At 31.5% G+C, this 26,585-nt stretch overlaps 1 protein-coding gene across 1 annotated transcript in view; it reads left to right on the top strand.

The window, feature by feature from the left end:
• LOC145303408 (COMM domain-containing protein 10-like) overlaps positions 1–26,585 on the top strand; it is a 110,514-nt gene that overhangs the window by 26,495 nt on the left and 57,434 nt on the right. The window contains exons 3-4 of the mRNA XM_080144729.1: positions 7,003–7,113; positions 12,956–13,027. Of these exons, the coding sequence (XP_080000855.1) occupies positions 7,003–7,113; positions 12,956–13,027 (183 nt within the window). The remainder of the gene's footprint in view (positions 1–7,002; positions 7,114–12,955; positions 13,028–26,585) is intronic.

The raw sequence follows: 26,585 nt of genomic DNA, 5'->3' as shown, positions 1-26,585 counted from the left end.
TTTATATTACTATTCATTTGTTAATAAAAATAAATACTTTATATTACTATTCATTTTTTAATAAAATAAATACTTTATATTACTATTCATTTTTTAATAAAAATAAATACTTTATATTACAATTCATTTTTTAATAAAATAAATACTTTATATTACTATTCATTTTTTAATAAAATAAATACTTTATATTACTATTCATTTTTTTAATAAAATAAATACTTTATATTACTATTCATTTTTTAATAAAAATAAATACTTTATATTACTATTCATTTTTTAATAAAATAAATACTTTATATTACTATTCATTTTTTAATAAAATAAATACTTTATATTACTAATCATATTTTAATAAAAAATAAGTACTTTATATTACTATTCATTTTTTAATAAAATAAATACTTTATATTACTATTCATTTTTAAATAAAAATAAGTACTTGATATTACTATTCATTTTTTAATAAAAATAAGTACTTTATATTACTATTCATTTTTTAATAAAATAAATACTTTATATTACTATTCATTTTTTAATAAAAATAAATACTTTATATTACTATTCATTTTTTAATAAAAATAAATACTTTATATTACTATTCATTTTTTTAATAAAAATAAATACTTTATATTACTATTCATTTTTTAATAAAATAAATACTTTATATTACTATTCATTTTTTAATAAAATAAATACTTTATATTACTATTCATTTTTTAATAAAATAAATACTTTATATTACTATTCATTTTTAATAAAATAAATACTTTATATTACTATTCATTTTTTAATAAAATAAATACTTTATATTACTATTCATTTTTTAATAAAAATAAATACTTTATATTACTATTCATTTTTTGATAAAAATAAATACTTTATATTACTATTCATTTTTTAATAAAAATAAGTACTTTATATTACTATTCATTTTTTAATAAAAATAAATACTTTATATTACTATTAATTTTTTTAATAAAAATAAATACTTTATATTACTATTCATTTTTTAATAAAAATAAATACTTTATATTACTATTCATTTTTTTAATAAAAATAAATACTTTATATTACTATTCATTTTTTGAATAAAAATATATACTTTATATTACTATTCAGTTTTTAATAAAATAAATACTTTATGTTACTATTCATTTTTTAATAAAATAAATACTTTATATTACAATTCATTTTTTAATAAAATAAATACTTTATATTACTATTCGTTTTTTAATAAAATAAATACTTTATATTACTATTCATTTGTTAATAAAATAAATACTTTATATTACTATTCATTTTTTAATAAAAATAAATACTTTATATTACAATTCATTTTTTAATAAAATAAATACTTTATATTACTATTCAGTTTTTAATAAAATAAATACTTTATATTACTATTCATTTTTTTAATAAAAATAAATACTTTATATTACTATTCATTTTTTAATAAAATAAATACTTTATATTACTATTCATTTTTTAATAAAATAAATACTTTATATTACTATTCATTTTTTTAATAAAATAAATACTTTATATTACTATTCATTTTTTAATAAAAATAAATACTTTATATTACTATTCATTTTTTAATAAAATAAATACTTTATATTACTATTCATTTTTTAATAAAATAAATACTTTATATTACTAATCATATTTTAATAAAAATAAGTACTTTATATTACTATTCATTTTTTAATAAAATAAATACTTTATATTACTATTCATTTTTTGATAAAAATAAATACTTTATATTACTTTTCATTTTTTAATAAAATAAATACTTTATATTACTATTCATTTTTTAATAAAAATAAGTACTTTATATTACTATTCATTTTTTAATAAAATAAATACTTTATATTACCAGCAATTTTAATTAAATAAATACTTCATATTACTATTTGTTTGTTAATACAATAAATACCTTATATTATAATTTATTTGTTTAGAATGAAAATGAAAGAGGTGGTTGCTTTATTTTTAATCTAAAACCAAGCTTCTATCTTTACATCATCAATGCTCTGATCCCCGCCTGGCATCAATTGAAATGAATGGCTCACATGTTGGTGAGGCTTTAAGCTTCTGGGTTTGACCTTTACTCCTGGTCTGAGATGGAACACATACATCAAATCCGTTACCAAGGTCGCTGGAAAAATGGTGGGATCATTCTACCACTCCAGTAGATATCTCACTGCTGATACAATTCTTTGCCTGTGTAAGGATGGAGTACTGGAGTACTGTTGCCACATCTGGGCAGGAGCAGCTAGAGAGACCTTATCCTGCCCTGACAGTGTTCAAAATAGACTTTGTAGCTTAGTAAGGTATACTTTTTCTCTTCCCTTCAACCTCTTTCCTACAGAAGAGACGTTGTGAGCTCGTCTCTGCTGGGTCATTCCATGCCAAAGCATCCAGAAATAGGGATTTTGAAACCCATATCCCCAGATCTGGCTGTAGTTTGCACTGCAGATAGACAACATAGGAACTAAGAAATCCTGAAAATTTGAGCACATAACTCCAAGCGGTTTCCGATTTAGAGAATTTTTGTTTTGGCGCTAGTCACATCATGTGACGCCCAGATAACAATTTTGTGATGTCATTTCTTTGAATATTTTCTGATTGAAAGATCGTATGGCTCTGAAAATTTACCCAAGTAAGTTTTTTGACCCAAAGAATCCAAAAATGGCATCAGATTTTCTCAAAAAATGAAGCCTTATAGAGATATTAAGGGTTTCAGATTTTTTCACATGTGCCCCAAAATCGAATTAAAAAAGGGTGTGGCTGGTATGGTACTGCATTACTGTTTTCATATTTTCTTTTTTTTAGACACAATAAATTGTCTCTGGACCAAAAATGGTTAAAAGTTCTAGTTTCGTTCACTCACAGTTTCTCTTGAAAGTCAAGTTAGGGTATATTTTTGATGATAATGAAAAATATTCCCTCCCCCATTGGATGTGATAATCAATTTATGTAAGTGTTACACTTATGTCACACCTTAATTTTGGAATAAATTTTGAAGTAAGCCAGATACTAAAATAGTTAAGTTCTGGTAACAATTTAAACGACCTAGCCGTCTTCAAGATTAGTTGATGAGGGTTGGAAACACCAAGCCAGATAAAAGTATGCTTTTTTTTTTTATAAGAAAGCGTTTTATAAGAAACTAGTAATAGGATGGTAAAAGTCTTAAGAAACTTCTAGTACTATCTCAAGCCAACAATTTTGATTAAGAAACTTGAGAAACTTTTTAACCTTCAAAACTATGGGGGGGTCATTTTGACGCAACTTTTTAAACTTTTGTTTATATTTTCCTGAAAACATGATTTTTTCGCTCTAATTTTCTATATAGCTTCCTGAATATTGCTAATCCATCATAAAATGTCAAAAAATCAAATTCACAAAATAATTTTTCCCCAGGTGTGTCCTATCAAACTTTTCAGAAATTCCAAAATAATAAAAGTGACCTAAAATGATCAAAATGCAAAAATTTTATTGCTTTTCATGATGGGATACTAAAAACGATGTGGAATTTGAAAACATAAAAATGTTGATTATAGTAGCAAAACTTGATGGAAAAAACATCAGTTTTCCTGAAAATCAGCATTTTTCTAAAAGTCACAAGATTTCTTGACTTGACCATACTTCTTGAAGTCAGTGCACATCAACAAAATGCAAAGCACGGCTAATTTTTCTTGATGTGTGATCTAAGAAGGCTAAAAAACATAAAGATATAAAATTGTTTCAATTTCTTGTGTTTCGTGGGGTTTATACACATTTTAATATTCTTAAAAATTACTGCCCCTCTCCTCAAATGTCGATTGCACTCGAGAAAAACGCATGGTTTTGCGAGCGTTAAAAAACAAATCCTACATTACTTTATTGGCTCCTGTGAAAAAAGTGAAAATGGCGTATTTGTACCAAATATTCACACCTACACTATGTTTACTTTACAAAATGTCCTTAAAGTACATTTCCAGAATACGTGACAAATTTGATTAAGAAACTTTTGGAAGTATGTATCCAAAATTAATTTGTGTTTCTTATAAAAAAGTATGTAAGCAAAATGTAGTGCAAATAGTTTCTAATTTTCTTTTTTACCTTTCTTCAGAAAACTGGATTACTTATGCGGCTTTGTTGGTGTCAACTCAATTTGAGTGTCACACGTTTGATTATAATCGGTTCAAGGGACTTGAGAATCTATAAGACTTGGAGCAAGGAATTGTTGAGACATTGTTGTAGAGAGTTGGATTGAAAGAAAATGAAGTTGAATTATCAACCATTTGCTTCCATCATAAATAATATTTCCAAAATATTGTTTGTGATGGAACAAAATATGGTTTGTGATGGAACAAAATATGTTTTGTGATGAAGCAAAGACCACAAAGAAGTGTTGTGGTGGATTTTTACAACACAAGAGGTCAAAGGTGAATGACCGATATCTTTGCAGATGGCAAAAGATCTGGAGGCAAGAGGGTATAATGTAACACCAGGTCACTTTCTTTGTCGTCAGTGCACAAAGAAATATGTGAGTTGACAGTTGATGACACAATTAAAGAGTGCTTCAACTCCTGATCAAATCCAAATCATAACACTTGCTCCTGATTTCTGGTCTTGTGAATACAGCTCCAAATTCTTCAAGGTGTCTGAGTATGTTGTTCGAACTGCCAGAGAACTGACAAATAGTATTTTGTCAAAACCTAACTTAGTTTTTCCCGGGGACAGTCGACATGATAATACAAATGTATGAGAATGATGAATACAACTGCCAAATGCTAGGCAGAAAGAACTTTGTCAGTTTAGCAAAAGGTGTTCACAAACCAAAAAGCTTGATAGTTTGTAATTTGCATGAACTGTATGTTGCTTTTAAATAGAAGTATCCCAATATCAAGATGAGGTTTTCCAAATTTGCAAAGATGTATCCAAAGTGACGTGTTTTAGCTGGATCTATGGGTACACATTCTGTTCCGTGACATACATCAGAATACAAAACTTGTCGATGCCATGAAGTGGAATATCACTAACAAAGATTTGATTTCAAAATTAGTTTGTGATTCTTCTAACAAAGAGTGTATGATGCATTGCTTTGGAAACTGCCCCGGTAGAGAAGCATTGCAGAAATTTTGGATGAGGAGCTGTATGATATGAACCCTAATGACGAGTTTCATTTTAGTCAATGGGACACAACCGGCCATGCAACATTAACATACACAGAATATAAAGATCTGTTGATTGACACCTTTTGATAATCTTACTAAACACTCATATCTAGCAAAATGCCAAGCCAGATACTTGAATCAAAAGAAAGAGAATCTTTGTTCCAATAAGGTCCTTGTTTTGGGAGACTTTGTAGAAAACTTTCAATTTTTAATACAAGATGAAATTCAAAGTTATCATTACAGCAAGGAATATTGCACCCTGCACTCTGTGGTGATTTACTAGCGAGATTCTGATCAGCAGCCAAAGCACATTTCATTATGTTTCATTTCCGATGACAACACCCATGGCATTGCATTTGCGTATCAAACTCAGACACTGACTGTTCACGTAATCCAGACCTTATTATCGCACGTGAACAAATGATTGCTGCAGGGCTCAATATAAAAACTTCAAGAATTTCATCAATTTATGCTTGCATAAGGAGGACTTTGGTATTAAAGGTGAGGGGGGTTTTCTTTGCCACCAATCATAGAAAATCCCCTTGTGATGAAATTGGTGGTTCAGTAAAATGCCATGTGGCCTAACGTCCTCTAAATAATCAAATCTTTGATTATTTAGAGCTATGCTTGCTATCTACCAGATGTCTGCCATCTGCTTCTTTGCGATCAGTAAGGAAACCATGGAGAAGGTGTGAAAGTCGCTTGAAGCAAGGTTTTCCAGTGGCAGGAACCAGAGCTAGTCACACTTTTGTATCATTGTCAACCTCACAAATTGGCCATAAGTTGTCCAGTGTGGATGAACTATATATTGATATTCATGACTAACTTGCCATCAATTCTTTATATCTCTGACGTCACACCAATCCAATATATAACCTGTATTTATAAATCTTTCTCATGGATTAGTATCGTGAATGAAATAAATGCAGAGGAAGGTGATGTAGCTGTCAAGTTCATGCATCTCCGTGGACGGCACAAGACATACAATTAGCTACAGATTGATGATACATGGTTTGTTCCCATCAAGAAAATTCTTTGTGTTGTATCCCCAACATGTACCAAAGGACATACACAATAACTGACCAAGAATATCAAAAAAGCCATTTCTGCATTTCACTGGCATAAAGATCACAACAGCATTTAAATGTTGAATGCTGACTTTAGTTGTGAAATCCATTATTTTCTAATTACCATTTCACTGCAACTGTTTTATCTTTATTTTTACTTATTCAACTTTTTTTTTAATTCATGCTTGTTTGAAGATGAAATTTATGGAATTTGGCACAAATGGTCACTCCCTGACTTAACCCCATACAGATCAAAACTGGTTGCTTCCCATGAACGTACTTCTCAGGGAATAGGTCAAGTTCGTTTTTGTGTATGAAATAGTACGTTCGCTGGTCCAATGTCAGTTTTGCACAGGAACAATTGGTTAGGTTTTAGTCTTCTGTAATTTGATTTCAACCTCTGGAAGGTTGAAACATAGACGCTTGATGTTAGAGAAGGAGACCTGATAGTGAGGGTCTACGTTGGGAGTTGGACTTCTGGATTTATTCTTGTTTCGTTTCTTTGTCATGAAAAGAAAATATACGGCAAGTATTACCTCCTCAGATATAACAGCATTCCTGCATCATAAAGGATGTATTTTTATTTTTGTATAAATACTCCTTGCAAAAGTTGTTGACATTATTTGCTGCACAACTCCCCACTCAGGATGCCCCCATAAAAATCTGATCTATAATTCAAATCTAATTTACATCTCGGTGACAATGCATTTTGTTTAGATTGAATAAAAGTTAAAAACAAAAATTCTAATCTCAAATTTTTTTTTTTTTTGTAGGATGAAAGGTCATTTACAGAAGATGAGGAAGAAAAATTACAATCGACCTTCAATTTACCTGGACACGACTTAGAACTACTGTTAGAAACACTGGAGTTTTTTTTACAGCAGGTTTGTAGACATTTTTATCATTTTCATGTTAAAATAATAAAATGATTAGAAAAAGTGGATTTATATAAATAGATTTTTCAATATGTTTTTCACGATAACCAAGAACTTTGAAAACATTTTGCTTTGATTAATAAAATCGACTTTTACTTGAAAATATAAATTTAGATTGTGAACTCCAGATTGTTCAGGACAAGTTTGACACATTTTTAGAACGAAAGAAAAAAAAATCATATCTTGGCCAATAATTTATTTTTTCTCAAAATTCAAAGTGATTCTTTGTGAGGATCTATCGCTGAATAAATATATATATATATAGCTCATCCAAAGAAGTTGGCCTCAGTTTCATCATGACTGCAGGTGAGACCTTCACCTGAAACACGCGATTTTCACAGTGTACTTTGAGAGACAAATTAATATTAATTAGATCTTCACAATCAGTTTGTCCTTGGTGTTGCAAGTGGTAGGGTTGATTTCATTCTCAATTGCATCTCACGTGGAATTGCAATCAAGTGAGTTGCGGAAATCAGATGTTGAGACTGCTGGAGAAGAAGTTCTCAGATAGCCACTTTTGGGTTTTCCCAGAGGTGTGACATGGAGTTGAGTCTTTCTTCTACATGTATGACTTTCCTGCAGTTATCCCGCTTGCTATTCGTGGACAGCTACTCAATATTAGATATCTGAATTGAGTTTGAGTTCTTTTCGAAAATATGCCTGGCACAACATGATCTTCAGTAAGCAATACGCATGAAAAAATTTAAATGGCTTAAAATATTTCAATATTGGTATACAGGATGTTCAATAATAACTGTTACAAAGGTTTTTACTTGTATTTAATAAACAAAAAAATTATAATTACATTAATTGAAATGTATAAAATAATAATATCGTCATGAAAATATAAACTTTTTACTCGATATAACATCCATTAGCATCCACAACTTGCTGCAAACGTTTGGAGAATGCTCTGCAGGAGTCACGAATGACTCGTTTGGGTATTTTCTCCCATTCCTTGGTCAGATTCTTTTTCAGAGCGTCCAAACTGGTGTGGTGTGTAGCTGAGACTTTGCTCTCCAAGATTGACCAGACTGCAAAGTCCAGTGGGTTCAGGTCTGGAGATGATGGAGGCCATTCTTCCTTCGAGATGAAAGCATGCACATTCTCTGTCAGCCATTCCTGCGTCTTTTTCGCTCTATGAGCAGGTGCAAAGTCTTGCTGGAATGACCAACGCTTGTTTTTGAAATGCTTTTGCGGCCAGGGCAACAATGCAGACTCAAGAATGGATGTGCAATAATTTTCCTGGTTCAATTTGATGCCATCATCTACAAAAATGAGGGGACTTCTTCCCGCCTCTGTTACCGCTGCCCAGACCATCACTGAGGCGGCACCTTGTTAACCTGCTATTGGACGTTGAATTTCTTTTTGTCACTGAAAACCAAGTTAGGAAGCGTGCGAGCAGTGATGCGGAATAAGATGAGCTCAGCTCTTTGCGCACGTTTCTCAATAGAACTTGCGTATAACAGTTGCTTCTTCTTGTGTTTGTACGCAGATGTTTGGAGATCAGTAGAATCGTAGACATCGTTCCGATTGACATTTTACCCTCTTTAGCGAGATTTCTGAGGGATTTTCTTGGGTTCCTCTTGTGGATTTTACCAGTTTTGGGGTCCTGGCAGAATGAGGCCAACCATGACCAGGTTGATTAACAATGTCACCAGTCGATTTGAACCGTTTAAGTGTCCGCCAGACCAACATTCTGTTGATATTTAAGGTCTTTGCTATGTCAGGTGCTGTCTTCCCAGATTTTAATAGTTCTACAATAGCAGTTCTTTTTTGTAAATCCTGTGGCATTCTGATCAAAACTAAAGTTTCAGTTATAACTTAGATTTATACACCTGAAAAACATACAAAATATAGATAATTTATTAAATATAGAAAATAAAAGAATCTTGTAACGGTAAATTTTGAACACCCTGTACATAGAAAGAGCTTGATAAGCTAAGAAAGAATCATTTAAAATTTTTAAAATCCAATTAAAATTAAGAAGTTATGACTATTTTTATAACCTTGCACGTTTGGATATTTTCCCCTCTTTAAGACCATATACGTTTTGTCACATTTTTTGCACTACTTTTTCAGTAAAAATGCTATATCTTTGTTAAAACACAAGACTAAGCAATGAAATTTACCATATAAATGTATTTTTGTGCAAGGAATCCGAATATGGTACTGAAAATCTCCAGAAATGAATAGTTTCCAAATAATCTGCAGTAAATGCACATAAATATGCTGCGCTTGCTTAAAAATGGTATGTATCCATTAAAAGAAAAGAAGTTAGAGAACTCAAAGCTGAATTGTAATGCATTTTATGTAAAAAAACTGAAATCGAAATCTAGGACTGGTTAAAAATGAATATATTGCAATATTTCTTTGGTATTATTGTAGATTAATACCTTCTGTTACCCCTCCCCATCTCACCACGACTCCAAAATATGTGATTCTACTTTTATAGACAATTGCATGTGAACAACTTGAAAAACTTTAATAAAAGATAAAAATTATTTTAGAATTTAATGTAAAATGATTTACCATTTTAAATCATTCCAGTGTTTTAGGGTAGTTACCCTCCCCTCCTTTTCCTATGATAGATAAATCCTGGGCGTTTTTGTTTGTTTGTTTTCTAAAAGGCGATTATGTGTAGTTTTTAAGAGGGTCTTTGTGCAATTCTGAGAAGGTGGGGAGGTTGCCACTCTGACTTTGGGTTAATGATAGGGCTAAGGAAAATTATGTGTGAACATCCTGAAGACTTGATAGAAACAAAACAAAAACAATTTTAGAATTTAGAGTGGTGGTTGGTTTCACATAAAAGTAAAATAATTCACCATTTCAAGACGATCCTAGCATTTTAGGACAGTTGACCAATTTATTTTTTTATGGGAGATTAATCATGTGCAATTTTCTTTAAACGTTTTTTATGCTTTTTTTTCACTTATATAAGCTTACAGAGGAAGCTTAGCTACTTGTACTTATTGTTAAGGCTAAAGGTTTTAGGATGAGACTTGCGTCTCGTACCTAGGATTAGACATAGGATTAAGCGAGTTTTTTTTTTGTTTTTAAGAGGGTGTTTGATACCCATTGTGAAACTTTACAAGAATCACAACAAACAGACAAAAATAAATGTTATTTTAAAAAAGTGATGTCATTCTAACAGAAAGCATGATGCTTGGAAAAATATCAAGTATTTTTTGTCCCACCTATTCAAATATTAAAAAAAAAACCCCAACTTTTTGCTAAAGCTGACAAATTGGTAAAAAATTTTGAATTAATTTTATTATTTTGATTTTTAATTACATTTCATGTCTTTTTCTACTGCTTTTATTTCTTAACTGAGCACATCCTACAGATATTTAAATATGATTTTTTTTTAGTTTTTATTTGATAATAATCCCCTTAAAACACTTTTTAAAAGACGAAAATTAGAAGTGTGTACTGCTCGTACACGTGAATCAAAACAATCGTATTTCACATCTTAGGTTGTTCAAATATTTTAAAATTTGACTACTACCCAATTTTTTAAAATATTTATACGGCTGATAACCAAATAGCTCTAACTAAACATGTAAGAAATTTTTTTTATAACCAGATTTTCAATTAGATAAAAAAAATCGATCTGGAAATCAACAAAAAAAAAACCAAAAACGTCTGTTTACGCCATGCTATCGCTGCTGCTGCTATTACTAATACTACATCAGTCTAGATTCAAATTTATAATGATTTTTTTTTTCGGATATCATGTTTTTAAATTGCTATGTACCACTAGAGAAAAAAACTGTCCAATTATTTTTTTAATGTAAAAACATAGTAAAAAGAGTGTTTTATTTGATAGTGGGTGTCCGAAGAAAAGTTTTTTCAAAATTTTCCATACTCGTCCTTTTGAAATCTTTTTTTAACACAACAACAAAAACGAGTGGTGAAATGAACTTCGGACACTCGAAACTATTAAAAATGACATCTCTTGTGGCTAATTTCCAAATTTTATGAAAAAATTCTTAACAGAAACGTGGTACGAGTATTTACAAATCAGGGGGTGTCGTTACAAAATCTTACTGAAAACGCTGTTTTATGATGTTCATATTTTTATCATTTTATTTACTTAAAACTCTAAAAAAATATATAGTGTACATTATTATTTACTAATTCATTTGAAAGTATATTCATTTCCAAACAAAACGGTGGTATTTTGAAGACATAAAGTGCTCTGGTTTGTAAAATATGACTATTTTAGCAGAAACCCCTTGAAATCTGTGATTATCCAAAGTATTTTATCAGCCATGTGTATTGCTATTTCAGTAGAAAACCACTTCTGCTTGATGGAACTTTGTGTGAATTGTAGGCTAGCCACCTATTGTTCCATGCATTGTGTAACTTGTCCAGAGAAAAATCAGAGAATTCTTGACTCGACTGGGCATTTGGCCTTTTTGAGAAGTTGGTTGGTTTTTGTAAGGTGATTCTCTTAGCAATAAGCCTTTGTGACTCTTGCATGAGAAGTAAAGGTACTTGGTTAGCATTTTTATCATATTTGCTACATCAACACCTATCTCTCTTGTTAGCTTCTTGACAAATTTCCTTGTGCAGGCATAGTCAGAACGCCTACTATGACCTTGTCTGCTGTCTACTATTTTCACAATCATCCAACTTCTATTTCACAACCTTCAAGATATGCAATGAGCTGCAGCTAAAATTTCTAAAATTTGAATTTCATATAAATTTTACTTATTGTAATTTAAAAATAAAAATTATTTAACTAGTTTATTTTTTCATAGCATTTGTATTTCAAGCAAAACTTTCAATACATATAAAGCAAAAGTTTCAATATATATATCAAGCAAAAGTTTCAATATATATCAAGCAAAAGTTTCAATATATATCAAGCAAAAGTTTCAATACATATAAAGCAAAAGTTTCAATATATATCAAGCAAAAGTTTCAATATATATCAAGCAATGAACAGTTCAAGAATGAACAATACAAATTAAAAATATACGGTTAAAAAATAGGTTAGGAGAGGATTCTTTGTTTGCAGAAGTGTGTTATGGACAAACATTTCTAGCCATGTGAATTAGTCACGTTTGAAAAACACACTTCTAACGTCATAGACAAAGGACAGTTCTCCATATAGTTCGATGGGTTTGAATTTGAGAGGCAGTCAGGAGTCAGTCAGGGAGAGAGTTGAGAGTCAGTCAGGAGTCAGTCAGTGGTCAGCTGACCCTTTGGAAGTGAAAGGAAGAACATTAAACTATGTAGATCTCAAATTTGAATTCCTGACGTTATCAGCATTCGACCAGTCCAATGAATAAAGAACCATCAATTGTGTTTTTGTAACTGTTATGTGTCATCTTTCAACACTCAAGAGGTAATTGTAATTATCATTATCTGTAATGAACATTGTGTAACCCTTACAAGATTATGTATCTCCCCTCCTCTGTGTTAAGAACTTGTGTACAGCACCAGTCAGTATATATCTCAAGTCCCAAGCATCCCCAGAACTGATATATAAATGTCTTTCTCTCATCATCGTTAAATATGTCTGCCATCATCTCAAATATGACCCAGTACACAACATAAGTAGCAGTAGTATTAATACAGCTTTCTGTTATACATGCAAACAAGAAACGGACAACTGAGTTCAAATTAATTGTAAAAGATTTTGCTATGAAAATTATTAACCAGTAATTTTGAAGAAAAATGTTTAAAATCAACAATAGCACACAGCTCTAAAAATTAAACAAATTGTTTCATTTATAAAGTTGAAAACACATCTAAGACCACATTTTCCTTTCTTTTCCAGGCTGCATATCACCTTGCAAAACCAGCAGTGTTAACACAACAACTAATGAATCTTGGCATCAATGAAGATAAAGTAAGAAATATTTTCTTTTTCAGAAAATGTTTTCATTCTAATTCCAATGCAATTGTAACATTTTTTTTTCTGCCTAATGAAGGCTTCATTTGTGTTTCTTCATCATCAGCAACAACAGCTTTGTCTCTGTTACATATATTAAAAGTTTTTTGCATGTGAATCCAAGGGAGATAAATACAACTGATGGATTGATAATTTGGATTATTTAAGCTACTCTTCTCATCTTAAGTATTATTTTCACAATGTTTCATCCAATGTAACCTCCAGCCTTCCTTAGGTATGCCTTATTGAACTCTCGAATATTTCTGTTGCACTTGGTAATCTGCAAGGAATTCCAAATGTAACCCTTTATTTAATTTATGGTAATAGAGTACTTTCTTTCCATCAGCCATGACTAAGTAGAAGTTTTAAGTGATTTGCAATTATATTATTATATCAGCTGCAATGAACATTGAACTTTCAACATCAAGAAGATCATGGCATAATGAATGAAGTACTAAGTAAAATTTAGTTCTATATGATACTCTTCTGTCGGGTTGAAGTTTCAATCCTCAGTGCAGGTGATACTAAGAATACTATTGTGAATCAAGACTCCCATGTATAGACGATGGCTGATAAAACGAGAGCATGCTACTTGTCTGGAGTAGAATTCTGTTTGAAATTCTGTGCAAATTTACGATTTCAACAGAAAGATTCTCGAACTGGACACGATACATCTGAACAAGGTTAGAGTTTTTCTTTTTTATCTAGGAGTCAATATTTATCAAGGCCTGAAGGCCACTAGAGGATAAGGGTTAATGAATGTAAGGTTGTAGTGTAGTAATCGTTAATGGTGTAAATTGGGTAGAATTTGATTATTTATGGGGATGGCACAAGAACTTGTTTACATTGGATTTAAAGGTTGCCATGTTGTATTCAGCCAGGAAGCAGACCAGCGAAACAGTGTTCCACAGGCAGTTTTGGGAAAGAAGCTTACATGCTTGCCAGTCGGTTTGCCTCAAACTCCACACTGGACCCTTCCAACCACCCCCTACCTGACTTTCCTATGCGGACAGACGCCACACTAGACGATCTGAAAACCACCCTTGCTCAGGTGCATGCTATCATAAAAAACCTTGACACCTCAAAAGCATGTGGACCCGATCTTATCCCAGCTGTGCTATTAAAAAAGTGCTCAGCCGAAGTAGCTCCAGTTTTCTCCAAACTCTACAACAAATGTCTTAATGAAGCTTGCTTTCCGGGCTGTTGGAAAACTGCTTCTGTTGTACCAGTATTCAAGAATTCTGGCGAAAGGACAGACCCATCAAATTATCGCCCCATTAGCCTCCTCCCACTTTTTGCCAAAATATTTGAGATCATAATTAACCATGCTCTAGTCCATCATCTTACAGATGCTAAACTACTGACTGACAAACAATATGGATTTAGACAAGCCCGTTCCACAGCAGACATCCTCACTGTGATCTCTGAACGTATATACCATTCACTGGACAAAGCGGGGGAAGGCAGAGCGGTAGCTCTAGATATATCTAAGGCTTTTGACAGGGTATGGCATGAGGGTCTCCTCAGTAAAATCAGATCATACGGTATCACTGGTAGAATACTTAACATAATTAAATCCTTCTTAGATAAGAGAAAAATCCAGGTAGTCCTCGACGGTCGCACATCTAAACAATATGATATAAATGCGGGAGTGCCCCAGGGTTCTATCCTTGGACCTCTATTGTTCCTGATATTCATAAATGACCTCCCCGACAACATTGCCTCTGAGATGGGTATATATGCTGATGACACTACACTCTATGGCAGACACGACAGGAAGACGAATGAACACATTTCTAAAGAAATGGCAGAAACACTAGAGGAAGACCTCCAATCTGTAGTGGAATGGGGACAAAAGTGGTTGGTCGCGTTCAATGCTGCCAAGACTAAACTAGTTTCATTCAATAATTACAAGAAACGCTCTCTACCACCCATAGCAATGGCCAACGACTCTTTATCTGAGAGTCCATCTTTCAAACTCCTTGGCCTAACGTTCACAGGAAACATGAGTTGGAACAATTACATTGAAGGCATTGCCAGGGCCGCTGCAAGAAAGGTAGGCTCTCTCTACCGTGCTAGAAAACTACTAACACCCGAAAGTATCCTGTACCTCTATAAGGCCACCATTCGCCCATGTATGGAGTATTGCTGCCACATCTGGGCTGGTGCATCTGCTACTAGTCTCTCGCTCCTTGACAAGGTTCAAAAGAGAGTCGCAAACCTGATAGGCCCTGAACTGGCATCTAAGCTTCAGCCTCTGTCCCATCGACGAAATGTTGCATCCCTCTGCCTTTTCTACAAGTATTTTAGTGGTGAATGCTCTGATGAACTGCAATCACTTGTGCCCCCACGACGCGAGCACCCTCGACAAACCCGACAGGCTACTAGATCCCACCCCCACACTGTAGAGATCCCTAGGTGTAAAAGATCTTTTTACTCCAATAGTTTCTTCCCCAGAACCGCAAGACTCTGGAATTCCATTCCAGGTCCCTGCTTCCCCAACAGTACTGACGTGCAGAAGTTCAAGTGTAACGTGAACCGACACCTTGCTGCCCAAATCCCTACATAGTACCCCAGTAGTTGTTGCCCCTGATAGTAGCCCCCTACACCAAAGTGGCAATTTGCCTTGTTTGGGGTGAAAATGTAATAAAAAAAAAAAAAAAAAAAAACATTGACCAAAACATTATGAGAATAACAGTGAAGATGAGAATAGTAGTCCAAAAAATGTTAAAATAATAGAAGGCATTAGTTTTGAATGCATTAGTATTGAATGCATTAGTTTTATAGAAAATTGTAGTAAGTTGGAACAACATTTGCTGACGTAAAGTGTGCCCAAATAATAAAACACACCTCTATAAATTTTCAGAGGATTTGAATTTGCTTGAAAGTTTTTGTTTCGGTACTGATACACCTTATGAATTGGATTTTTGTAAATATTTGCTAGGGCTCAACCAGAAACTGATGCAAAACTGCCAGAATATGCTAAGCACTGATTAAGTTGATCAGCCAATCAGAAAGCAACAACAAATGTGATTAGCCAATAAAAAAAAACAAGCAGACGACTTCTATAAAATTGGATAAAAAAAATTTAGTTTCTAATTTTAATCAGTCAAAAGAATGGAGCACACAACAATGAATCTAACTATGCTGGACAAATTATTACACACGCTGGAACAAGTCAGAAATACTCATCATTTATCTGTAGTCATATGACATGATCACTAAAACAACCTGAAGAATGTGAGATTGGATCAGAACATACTGTTAACGATTGGAATAACTAACTCTACCCCCCCCCCAATTTAGTTTTTAATCATAAAAAAAAAAAATTATTTGACACTGCATATTCGGGCAGTTTATGTCAGGTGCCGATGGAGCCCAAGTGGGCATGTATGAAAATTCAGTTAAAAAAGATGCAAGAGTACTTTTGTTTTTATTGAAAATTTTTTCTCTTCAATTGAATGCTGCAAATAATAAGGGATGTAATTGTTTAAACAGATTTCTTTTCTTAAACTTATTTTATTTCTTAACTTTTCTCGATGTGAAAGATTGAGAGTACATGATTTATCAATAACATTATTTCATCTTAGCAATTACATGGTAATTAGTTGTTCATCTGTTTGAACAACAACCATCTGATTATCCTAGAGGTGATCGATAACGCGCTGAGAATTTGTTTAAAGTGAAGCTGGTTTATGTAGAGCCAATTTCACTCTCGTCCCAATCAGCCTAATCCAGCGGCCGGACAGGGTCGAGACTGTTGGAAGCCAGGTGGGATGCAGAAGCTTCTGGAAGTGTCCATTTTCTCCTACATACAGTGCTTGATATTCCCAAATGGTCACCCATCTGATACTGGTCAAGCTCAATGTTGCTTAACTTCAGCGATCTAATGAGAACTGGTGTGTTAACAGGATAATTATTCAGTAAACAGAAGCAGTAGAAATTGTATGCCATCAATTTTGACAACATGGGTACGCTAGTACATAAATATAAATCACTGGAGATGTTTATAAACTGCAAAAGTTTTTAAAGACTGATGAATTTTCTGTTACTTTTGTGCATGTGTAAATTCATTCAAGTGGTTTATTTTGAAATCTTATTTATCTGGAAGTAATTAAAATGGTAGGGAACGCAGCTGGAGCGCTAAATGTTTTGGTTTTAGCTGATGGCACCAAAGTCATTTTTTTTAATTTTGAAATCAGCACTATATATATATATATATATATATATATATATATATATATTAGGTACAATATAATATTCAATAGAGAATTTGCTCTGTAATAATAAATACAAAATCTGCATGAATTAAAATATATTTAAGTGTATTTTACGACCGGGAAAAACTGGATGTCCTCCACTAGTATAAAAATCAAAATCTGTAAAGTGATCCTGTTTATCATGAAAGGGTTGTTGCATTGATATCCATCCTACAGCTTGTCCTGATTTAAAGAAAAAAATGGATTAATTGAAAAAAAAAATAAAACTTTGTCAGTTGAGATCAATTTTATTTATACAGTTTCATCAACGCAACAAACATGGTTGGAAAAAAATTTATGTAGACAAGAATGTAAAAATATGTTGAGTCAGTGGAAGATATGCATCGACTATAAAATTTTTTTTTCCTTTACTAATCCATGGTTATAAAACCGTTAACAATTACTAAGCTAATTAGGAAATGCGTAAAACTTAGAAATATCATCTTAGTTAAACAATACAGAACTCTAAAATGTGACAATGATACATGTTCATTCACACAATTCTGAGGTAATGCGTCTAGGACTGTAGAACATAATGCGAAAGTAGATTGCTGGTACATCTCTGAGAAAATACTGGTGTGATTATGCAGAGTGTCTAATGTGAATGTATATCATCACAGATGTGGTCTGTTCAACCGCAGTACAGGGTGGTATTTAAGCATTGCAGTGGGGCAAGAAGCATGAAATAATCTGTAGGCAACAGCAGCAACTAATACATTCTGCCCAATTTTTTTTTGTTGGACAAACTTAATGAGAAATTTTACAATATCCTTTGTCAACTTTTCTTGGTCATAACTCTGCTTCTAGTGCTCCTAGAATTTTCAACAATATTCAATCAAATTTAACCCTGCACATTTTTTATCAAAATGTAATGTATACAAGTGAAAAATTTTATACATTACATTTTATTATAAAAATGTAATGTATACAATTGAAAAATTTTATACATTATATTTTATTATCAAAATGTAATGTATACAAGTGAAACATTTTATACATTACATTTTATTATCAAAATGTAATGGATACAATTGAAACATTTAATACATTACATTTTATTATCAAAATGTAATGGATACAATTGAAACATTTTATACATTACATTTTATTATCAAAATGTAATGTATAAAATTGAAACATTTTATACATTACATTTTATCATCAAAATGTAATGTATACAATTGAAACATTTTATACATTACATTTTTTATCAAAATGTAATGGATACAATTGAAAAATTTTATACATTACATTTTATTATCAAAATGTAATGTATACAATTGAAACATTTTATACATTACATTTTATTATCAAAATGTAATGGATACAATTGAAACATTTTATACATTATATTTTATTATCAAAATGTAATGTATACAATTGAAACATTTTATACATTACATTTTTTATCAAAATGTAATGGATACAATTGAAACATTTTATACATTATATTTTTTATCAAAATGTAATGGATACAATTGAAACATTTCAAACATTACATTTTATTATCAAAATGTAATGGATACAATTGAAACATTTTATACATTACATTTTATTATCAAAATGTAATGGATACAATTGAAACATTTTATACATTACATTTTATTATCAAAATGTAATGGATACAATTGAAATATTTTATACATTACATTTTATTATCAAAATGTAATGGATACAATTGAAACATTTTATACATTACATTTTTTATCAAAATGTAATGGATACAATTGAAACATTTTATACATTACATTTTATTATCAAAATGTAATGGATACAATTGAAACATTTCATACATTACATTTTATTATCAAAATGTAATGGATACAATTGAAACATTTCATACATTACATTTTATTATCAAAATGTAATGGATACAATTGAAACATTTTATACATTACATTTTATTATCAAAATGTAATGGATACAATTGAAACATTTTATACATTATATTTTTTATCAAAATGTAATGGATACAATTGAAACATTTTATACATTACATTTTATTATCAAAATGTAATGGATACAATTGAAACATTTCATACATTACATTTTATTATCAAAATGTAATGTATACAATTGAAACATTTTATACATTACATTTTATTATCAAAATGTAATGGATACAATTGAAACATTTTATACATTATATTTTTTATCAAAATGTAATGTATACAATTGAAACATTTTATACATTACATTTTATTATCAAAATGTAATGGATACAATTGAAACATTTTATACATTACATTTTATTATCAAAATGTAATGGATACAATTGAAACATTTTATACATTACATTTTTTATCAAAATGTAATGGATACAATTGAAAAATTTTATGCATTACATTTTTTATCAAAATGTAATGGATACAATTGAAACATTTTATACATTACATTTTATTATCAAAATGTAATGGATACAATTGAAACATTTTATACATTACATTTTATTATCAAAATGTAATGGATACAATTGAAACATTTTATACATTACATTTTTTATCAAAATGTAATGGATACAATTGAAACATTTTATACATTACATTTTTTTATCAAAATGTAATGGATACAATTGAAACATTTTATACATTACATTTTATTATCAAAATGTAATGGATACAAGTGAAAAATTTTATGCATTACATTTTTTATCAAAGTATTATTTTGTTGAGCTAATTTTACTTGAATCTCTGATTATAAAATTATTGGATGTAAAATGCTTTAAAACTTTGAATCAGTTCATGAGAATTTGCTAAGAATTTTAAAGCAAGAAATGACATTTTTTTCAACAGTTTAAATACTTCCAAATTCCTTACGGTCGTGGAGCTATTAACAAAAGATTAAAATGGCTGACTTTTATGGAGATCTCTCCAGATAAGGCGTAGAGCCATGTGATGTAAGCCACGAAAATGAACAAAAGATGATTATTGCAAAAACAGGAGATGCTTATTGGCCTTAGTTTTGAAAAGACTAAGGTAATCGATAAATTGATTCCGAGTAATGCCAAGTAGGTACAGCTAATTGTTAACAATATGTTTGGATTAACATTTTTAGAAAAATGGAAAATAAATGTCTTATCAACATTCATAAGCAAGCGTAGATTCCATGAACAAAGCTTCTTTCTTAGAAGTATACGCCTGTGGAACTCTATTTCGTCTGCCTGTTTCCCACCTGACTACAATCTGGATGTCTTCAAGTTCAACATAAACAAATTCCTGATGAACCTCCCCTTAAGTAAGACACTTTATAAAATCTCAACACTAACATACTGTACATGCAATAACCCTTATCCCCGAATGGCTTCTGGGCCTTGATAAGTGGTGACCACCTTGCAAAAAAAGAAAAAAAAATCGGTAGGAGGAAAACAGAGTTCAACATGCCTTCAGTTATTGGAAAGAAGCTACTGGAATAGGAAGCAGTATTAGAATGAGGTATTAAAATAACAAAAGAAAACATGCTATAATAGTATTTATAGAAAAGACTAACAACATCACGTCTATAAGAGAGAGGCGCAGTTAAGAAGAAAGAGTGGGGTGATTGACCCCACTCTTTCTTCTCAATATTACAGATAGGTTTTTGTTTTTCACCAAGAACCCTCAAATGAGGCAGAGATTCACCAGCCCAAATATGACAACAGAATTCCATACATGGTCTGATATTAGTTTTCTACAAATACGAAGATGGAAGAAATGTTTTAGAGTGAAAGAGAGAACCGATTTAATGAGAATCAGATAAGAAATGGATTTAATATATAAGGTTTGATCAGAAAAGCAATGGATTTAATATATAAGGTTTGATCAGAAAAGTAATGGATTTGATATATAAGGTTTGATCAGAAAAGCAATGTATTTGATATATAAGGTTTGATCAGAAAAGCAATGGATTTGATATATAAGGTTTGATCAGAAAAGGAATGGATTTGATATACAAGGTTTGATCAGAAAAGGAATGGATTTGATATATAAGGTTTGATCAGAAAAGCAATGGATTTAATATATAAGGTTTGATCAGAAAAGCAATGAATTTGATATATAAGGTTTGATCAGAAAAACAATGGATTTAATATATAAGGTTTGATCAGAAAAGCAATGGATTTGATATATAAGGTTTGATCAGAAAAGCAATGGATTTGATATACAAGGTTTTATCAGAAAAGCAATGGATTTGATATACAAGGTTTGATCAGAAAAGCAATGGATTTGATATATAAGGTTTGATCAGAAAAGTAATGGATTTGATATACAAGGTTTTATCAGAAAAGCAATGGATTTGATATACAAGGTTTTATCAGAAAAGCAATGGATTTGATATATAAGGTTTGATCAGAAAAGTAATGGATTTGATATATAAGGTTTGATCAGAAAAGGAATGGATTTGATATATAAGGTTTGATCAGAAAGAAAGACCAAGAGGTTTTAAGTCGATTTCTCATCAAGAGCAGAGCCATCCACAAGAATTTCCATTTTGTAGTCTTATATATTTTATGAATAAATAGTCTGGAATTGATAAATTCTATTTAACTCCTAGATTGTCCCCTGGCAGATATTACCACCCTTCTGGATCAGAGTGAACATGGAAGGATTACACCACACTTCCCCAAATCCCAATTTGGTGTCTCACCAGTAGATTTAATTTTATATTATAACTTGAATAGTTTGAGGTAGAGAGCTTATATCGTTTATCGAGTTGAAAAGTAGGGTAGGCAGAGAAAGTGTAGAAATGGCTTGGAGCAATGTATTTTGGGGAAGATAGAGACAAATACCTTGCTAAAGGGTATCCAATACAGTTTAGTATTCTGCTAAGAATACATTTTATTTCACTGAAAGATGGGATCCTGACAGGTACTACCACTCTTCCGGGTCAGAGTGGAACTTGCCAAATTTCCAAAATTGTGGCATCACCACTTTAAGGTCATTTCTCATGACATCTGATCAGATAAACGAAAATTATGTTAAACTATGTTCAAATAAGGTATTGAAAATAATCTCTTTGCTATAATTTAGAAAAAAATACTCCCCCCCCCAAAAAAAACAATAACCCCATCAGTTCTATTTTGAATAAATTGTTAATTGATGCCAACAAAATTATAGTGTTTCATCGCTGTTTTGTTTCCGAAGCAAATATTTAAAAAATATGCACAGGTGATAAAGTTGTGTAATGGTTTGCTATTCCCTTTATGAAATCTTGATTGACTGATCTCACCTTCGCAGTTCTTTTTAAACCATGTGAGGGTAAACATGGGGGCGGAGACAGGTGGGATTAGTCAATATTTGTTAACGACTTTTTTCGAAAGAACCAAAATAAAACATGCTTTGGGCCAACTAAACTTTTTCTTGATTGTTTCCTTTGAGTCTTTAGCAGGTGCGATGTTCTTGAAGTTGAAATGAAAAGATTAAATAATTTTCATCATGAGCATTTCTTTTCTTTTTTTGTCTATTTTTTCATTGCATCAAATCTCTTTTTAATTTTTTTTTTTCTAAATCACCTTTTTTTTATTTTTTTATTTTTCCCAAAACATTAAAAAAATTTTTTTTTAAAGTTTCATGGTTTACTGGATTTTTTAATCATCTGCGGCAATGAAGTGTAAGAAAACCACCAGAGCATGATATTATGCAAATATATCTTTTTTGTCACTTTTGAAAATGTTTCATAGTTTCAGTTACAATAAACTCTCGCTTCTTTCGCCCAGTTTAAAGTTTTGCTCAACATGTTAAGAAAATCACTAAAAAAGATTATTTTACTCTTTGCTGATATTCATTTTTCCTTCCCGGATTTCTTATCTGATTATTTCTTGAATTTTTGTCTGCATAAGTATCCCCCCCCCCCTCTATGCGCCAACAAAAGAGAAACCTGTCTGATTGAAGTATGTCTAAGTGTGTCAAAAAAAAAGAGAAAGAGTACTCGTCTGGCTTCACTTTTTCGCGGACGATGGCATCTTTTTATCAGTGTTAAATTAATTTCTCTTTGATGTCTTAAGCTTGTTAAACTATAAAGTGATGGCTTGGCGGAGGAAGAACGATGTAAACATTAAAGATGAGGATAATACGCATCTCTAACAAAGGCACTAACTTTTAGTAAATGTAGTCTCTATTTATGTGCTTCCCCATGAGGGCAGAGTTAGATACAAGGTCGGTTTTTAATGACGGAAACATTCAGTTCCCTTTAAAGGGGTACTTTAGATGAGAACAAAAATAAAAATTACCTCAGTTTAGAAAGAGTACTCCTTAACTGACTGAGGATTGAAAAGATAAAATGTAGTATCAGAACAAATACTACACTTTGCTCCGAGTCAATGAGACATACAATTAGTTGCCTTGATTCTAGGGAACTACACTAATATAAATTCCTCTTGAAGGATTTATATTTCATGATGTTTATAGTTTGTAAGAAGATTATTTTATCTGGTGACTAAATCTGTATATCTATCTATATATCTATAAAAGTGAACGTGTCTGTGTGTGCACGTTTCCCTACGCAATAACTCTGTCAATTTTTAGTCTACAGACTCGAAATTTGATATACAGGGTACTGAGATTTGGGAAAATCTTTTTGATCGGGTTTTCAGCCAGAAATTTCGCTGTTGAGGGGTCAAAGTTCAACGATTTGACTTTTGAGAACTCTACCAAACTCCTCCGATAATTTGAGGTCTAAACACTTGAAACTTTAGATATAGGTTCCTTGGACATGGATCTGACTCAATAACTTCATTTGAGCCCAAAACAATAAATTTTAAGGGGTTATAATAGAGGTCAAAGTTTAAAAAATTGACCTTTTTTTTTTTTGCTCAGCATACACCTCCAAACACCCGGGCAACGCCGGCCACCCATGCTAGTATATCTATATATCTATAAAAGTGAAAATGTCTCTGTGTGTGTCTGTCTGTGTACATTTTCCTACCAAATAACTCTGTCAATTTTCGGTCTACAGACTCGAGATTTGGCATAAGGGGTATTGAGATTTGGGAAAATCTTTTTAATCAGTTTTTGGCCAGAAATTTGGCAATCGAGGGATCAAAGTTCAACGATTTGACCTTTGAAAACTCTACCAAACTCCTCCGCTGTGTAGGGCCACCTGTGTGTATAATTGTGTGTGTATAATGTGGCAAAGGTTGCACAATCTCCAACCACGGTTCTCCTGAATCGGCATTGCATGAGTCCAGTGGCAAGAAGAAGTCCAGAATGACTAGAAACAACGCTGAGATAAACGGAGAGCACATACAGCACCTGGAAGTCCCCAATGGTCACTCATCCAGTACTGGCCAAGCTCATTGTTGCTTAACTTCGGTGATCTGACAGGAACCAGTGTGTCAACATGATTATACCATATCTGCAGAATATGGCACTAGACAACGCATACAAGAAGTGAACTGTTTAGAAAAAATATAATACTCACATCACATGTCTCAGTTTCTTTCCGCTTTTCTTTTTTTAACTTCATTTTTGTTAAATGAATTTAACATTTCTTTAAATACCTACAGTATTTCTGTTTGTAATAAATAAGAATGTTGCATGAATTAAAATATAATGTTTATGCGTCTTTTGTAACTGGGCAACGCTGGGTGGCCTGCTGATAGATATATATATATATATATATATTATTTTTAAAATATAATTATCCACTGACATGTGTTTCGTTGTCTACGACTCATCAGAGTGGCTGAATCTAGCGAGATTCGAAATTGGGACCCCATGTGGGGGTACCAAGTTGGTTAAAGGGAAAATTATTCCCAACTCGCATTTAGGTAAAAATGCACTTTTGTAAATAATTGAATTCATTCAAAAAACTTATCGCTAAAACCAAAACAAACAACATATATATAATATAAAGCTGAACGTCTGTGTGTGTGTCTGGTCACGAATAGGCTCCTATATGGTTGACTATTATAGAAAACTGATCACATATAATGATAGAAGATGTATCAAGACACATGAATGGGTATGTTTGATCTGGCATAATGATGATTCATTAAAATTGTGGGGTCTACGTTCGCGCCTGGTCCAAATATTATGGAAATAAAAAATTAAAAAAAACGTTTACAAGTGTTTTTGATATAGATGTACATAATAATACTTTGATAAGTATGTTTTAGCTTAAATAGGGATGGTATAATTGTGGGGTCTGCGTTCGCGCCTGGCCTCCATAGAATGGAAATAGGCACAAACTTTAATAAAGACTTTTCATATTTATCTGCGTAAGTATACTTTGATAATTATCTTTCAGTTTGAAGAAATATGTTATATTAAAATTATGGGGTGTTTGTTCGCGCATGACCTCCATAGAATGGAAATATGTCACAAAGTTAATATATATCCACAGAATATTGTGATAAGTGTTTCAGTGTGAACAGGTATGGTATTATAAATTATGGGGTTTATCTATTTTATTTTTACTTTCATCATATTTTGCTTTGGTTTTGATACCCCCAAATTCGAAGCTATCTCTACTTTCATAATCAAAGTCCATTTTCTGTAGGTTGTTTTTGAACCCAGTCAATGATGGGTACTTTTGCTAGTATATATATATATATATATATATATATATATATCTTAATTATTTCCTTTGTTTTCTCATTCAATAATTATTTCCATTTTTATATAACGCATACAAGTAGTTCTATGCATGGATATTTTTAATATCATGAATAAAGTTTTAGCATTTTGGATTAAAAAAGTCATTTTTTTATTAATTTACTTCAAGAAGTTGTGATACTTGGTTTCCTCAATTTTCTCGTGCAACGTCGGGATATGAAACCTGCCAATTAAAACTAATTCTAGGTCAGTTTACTCTTTCATAAGATTCTTTTTTATATATATTTTATAAAATGCTGCCAATTCTATTTTTTTTTTTTTTTGCACAGGCAATCACCACATTATCAAGGCCAAGAGGCCACTCGAGGATAAGGGTTAAAGAGTGTACAGTAGAAATTGGACAATATAGTAATCAATTCGGTAAATTTGTTAACTTATATGGAACGGCTAATCAAGAACTTGTTTACATTAGACTTTAAGACAACCATATTGTAGTCAGCCGGAAAGCAGGAAAACGGAAGACAGTTCCACAGGCGTGCAGTTCTAAGAAAGAAGCTTTGTTCATGGAATCTATGTTTAGGTTTAGGCACAGATAAAGAGTGGGGGGAATTATTGATAGTGTTTTGAGCTAGACGAGTGTTTCTTGTGAAAGGTTGGCGAGGGGGGGGGACCATAGACTGAAGCTCAGTCGAACACTTTCCATGAAAATAACGATACATCAGAGACAAA

This window comes from Euprymna scolopes, chromosome 19 (assembly GCF_053919585.1).
Source record: "Euprymna scolopes isolate OS-2025 chromosome 19, ASM5391958v1, whole genome shotgun sequence".
Classification (NCBI taxonomy): domain Eukaryota; kingdom Metazoa; phylum Mollusca; class Cephalopoda; order Sepiida; family Sepiolidae; genus Euprymna; species Euprymna scolopes.
The sequence above is the reverse complement of the archived record's forward strand: the minus strand, read 5'-3'. Positions and strand labels throughout refer to the sequence as shown.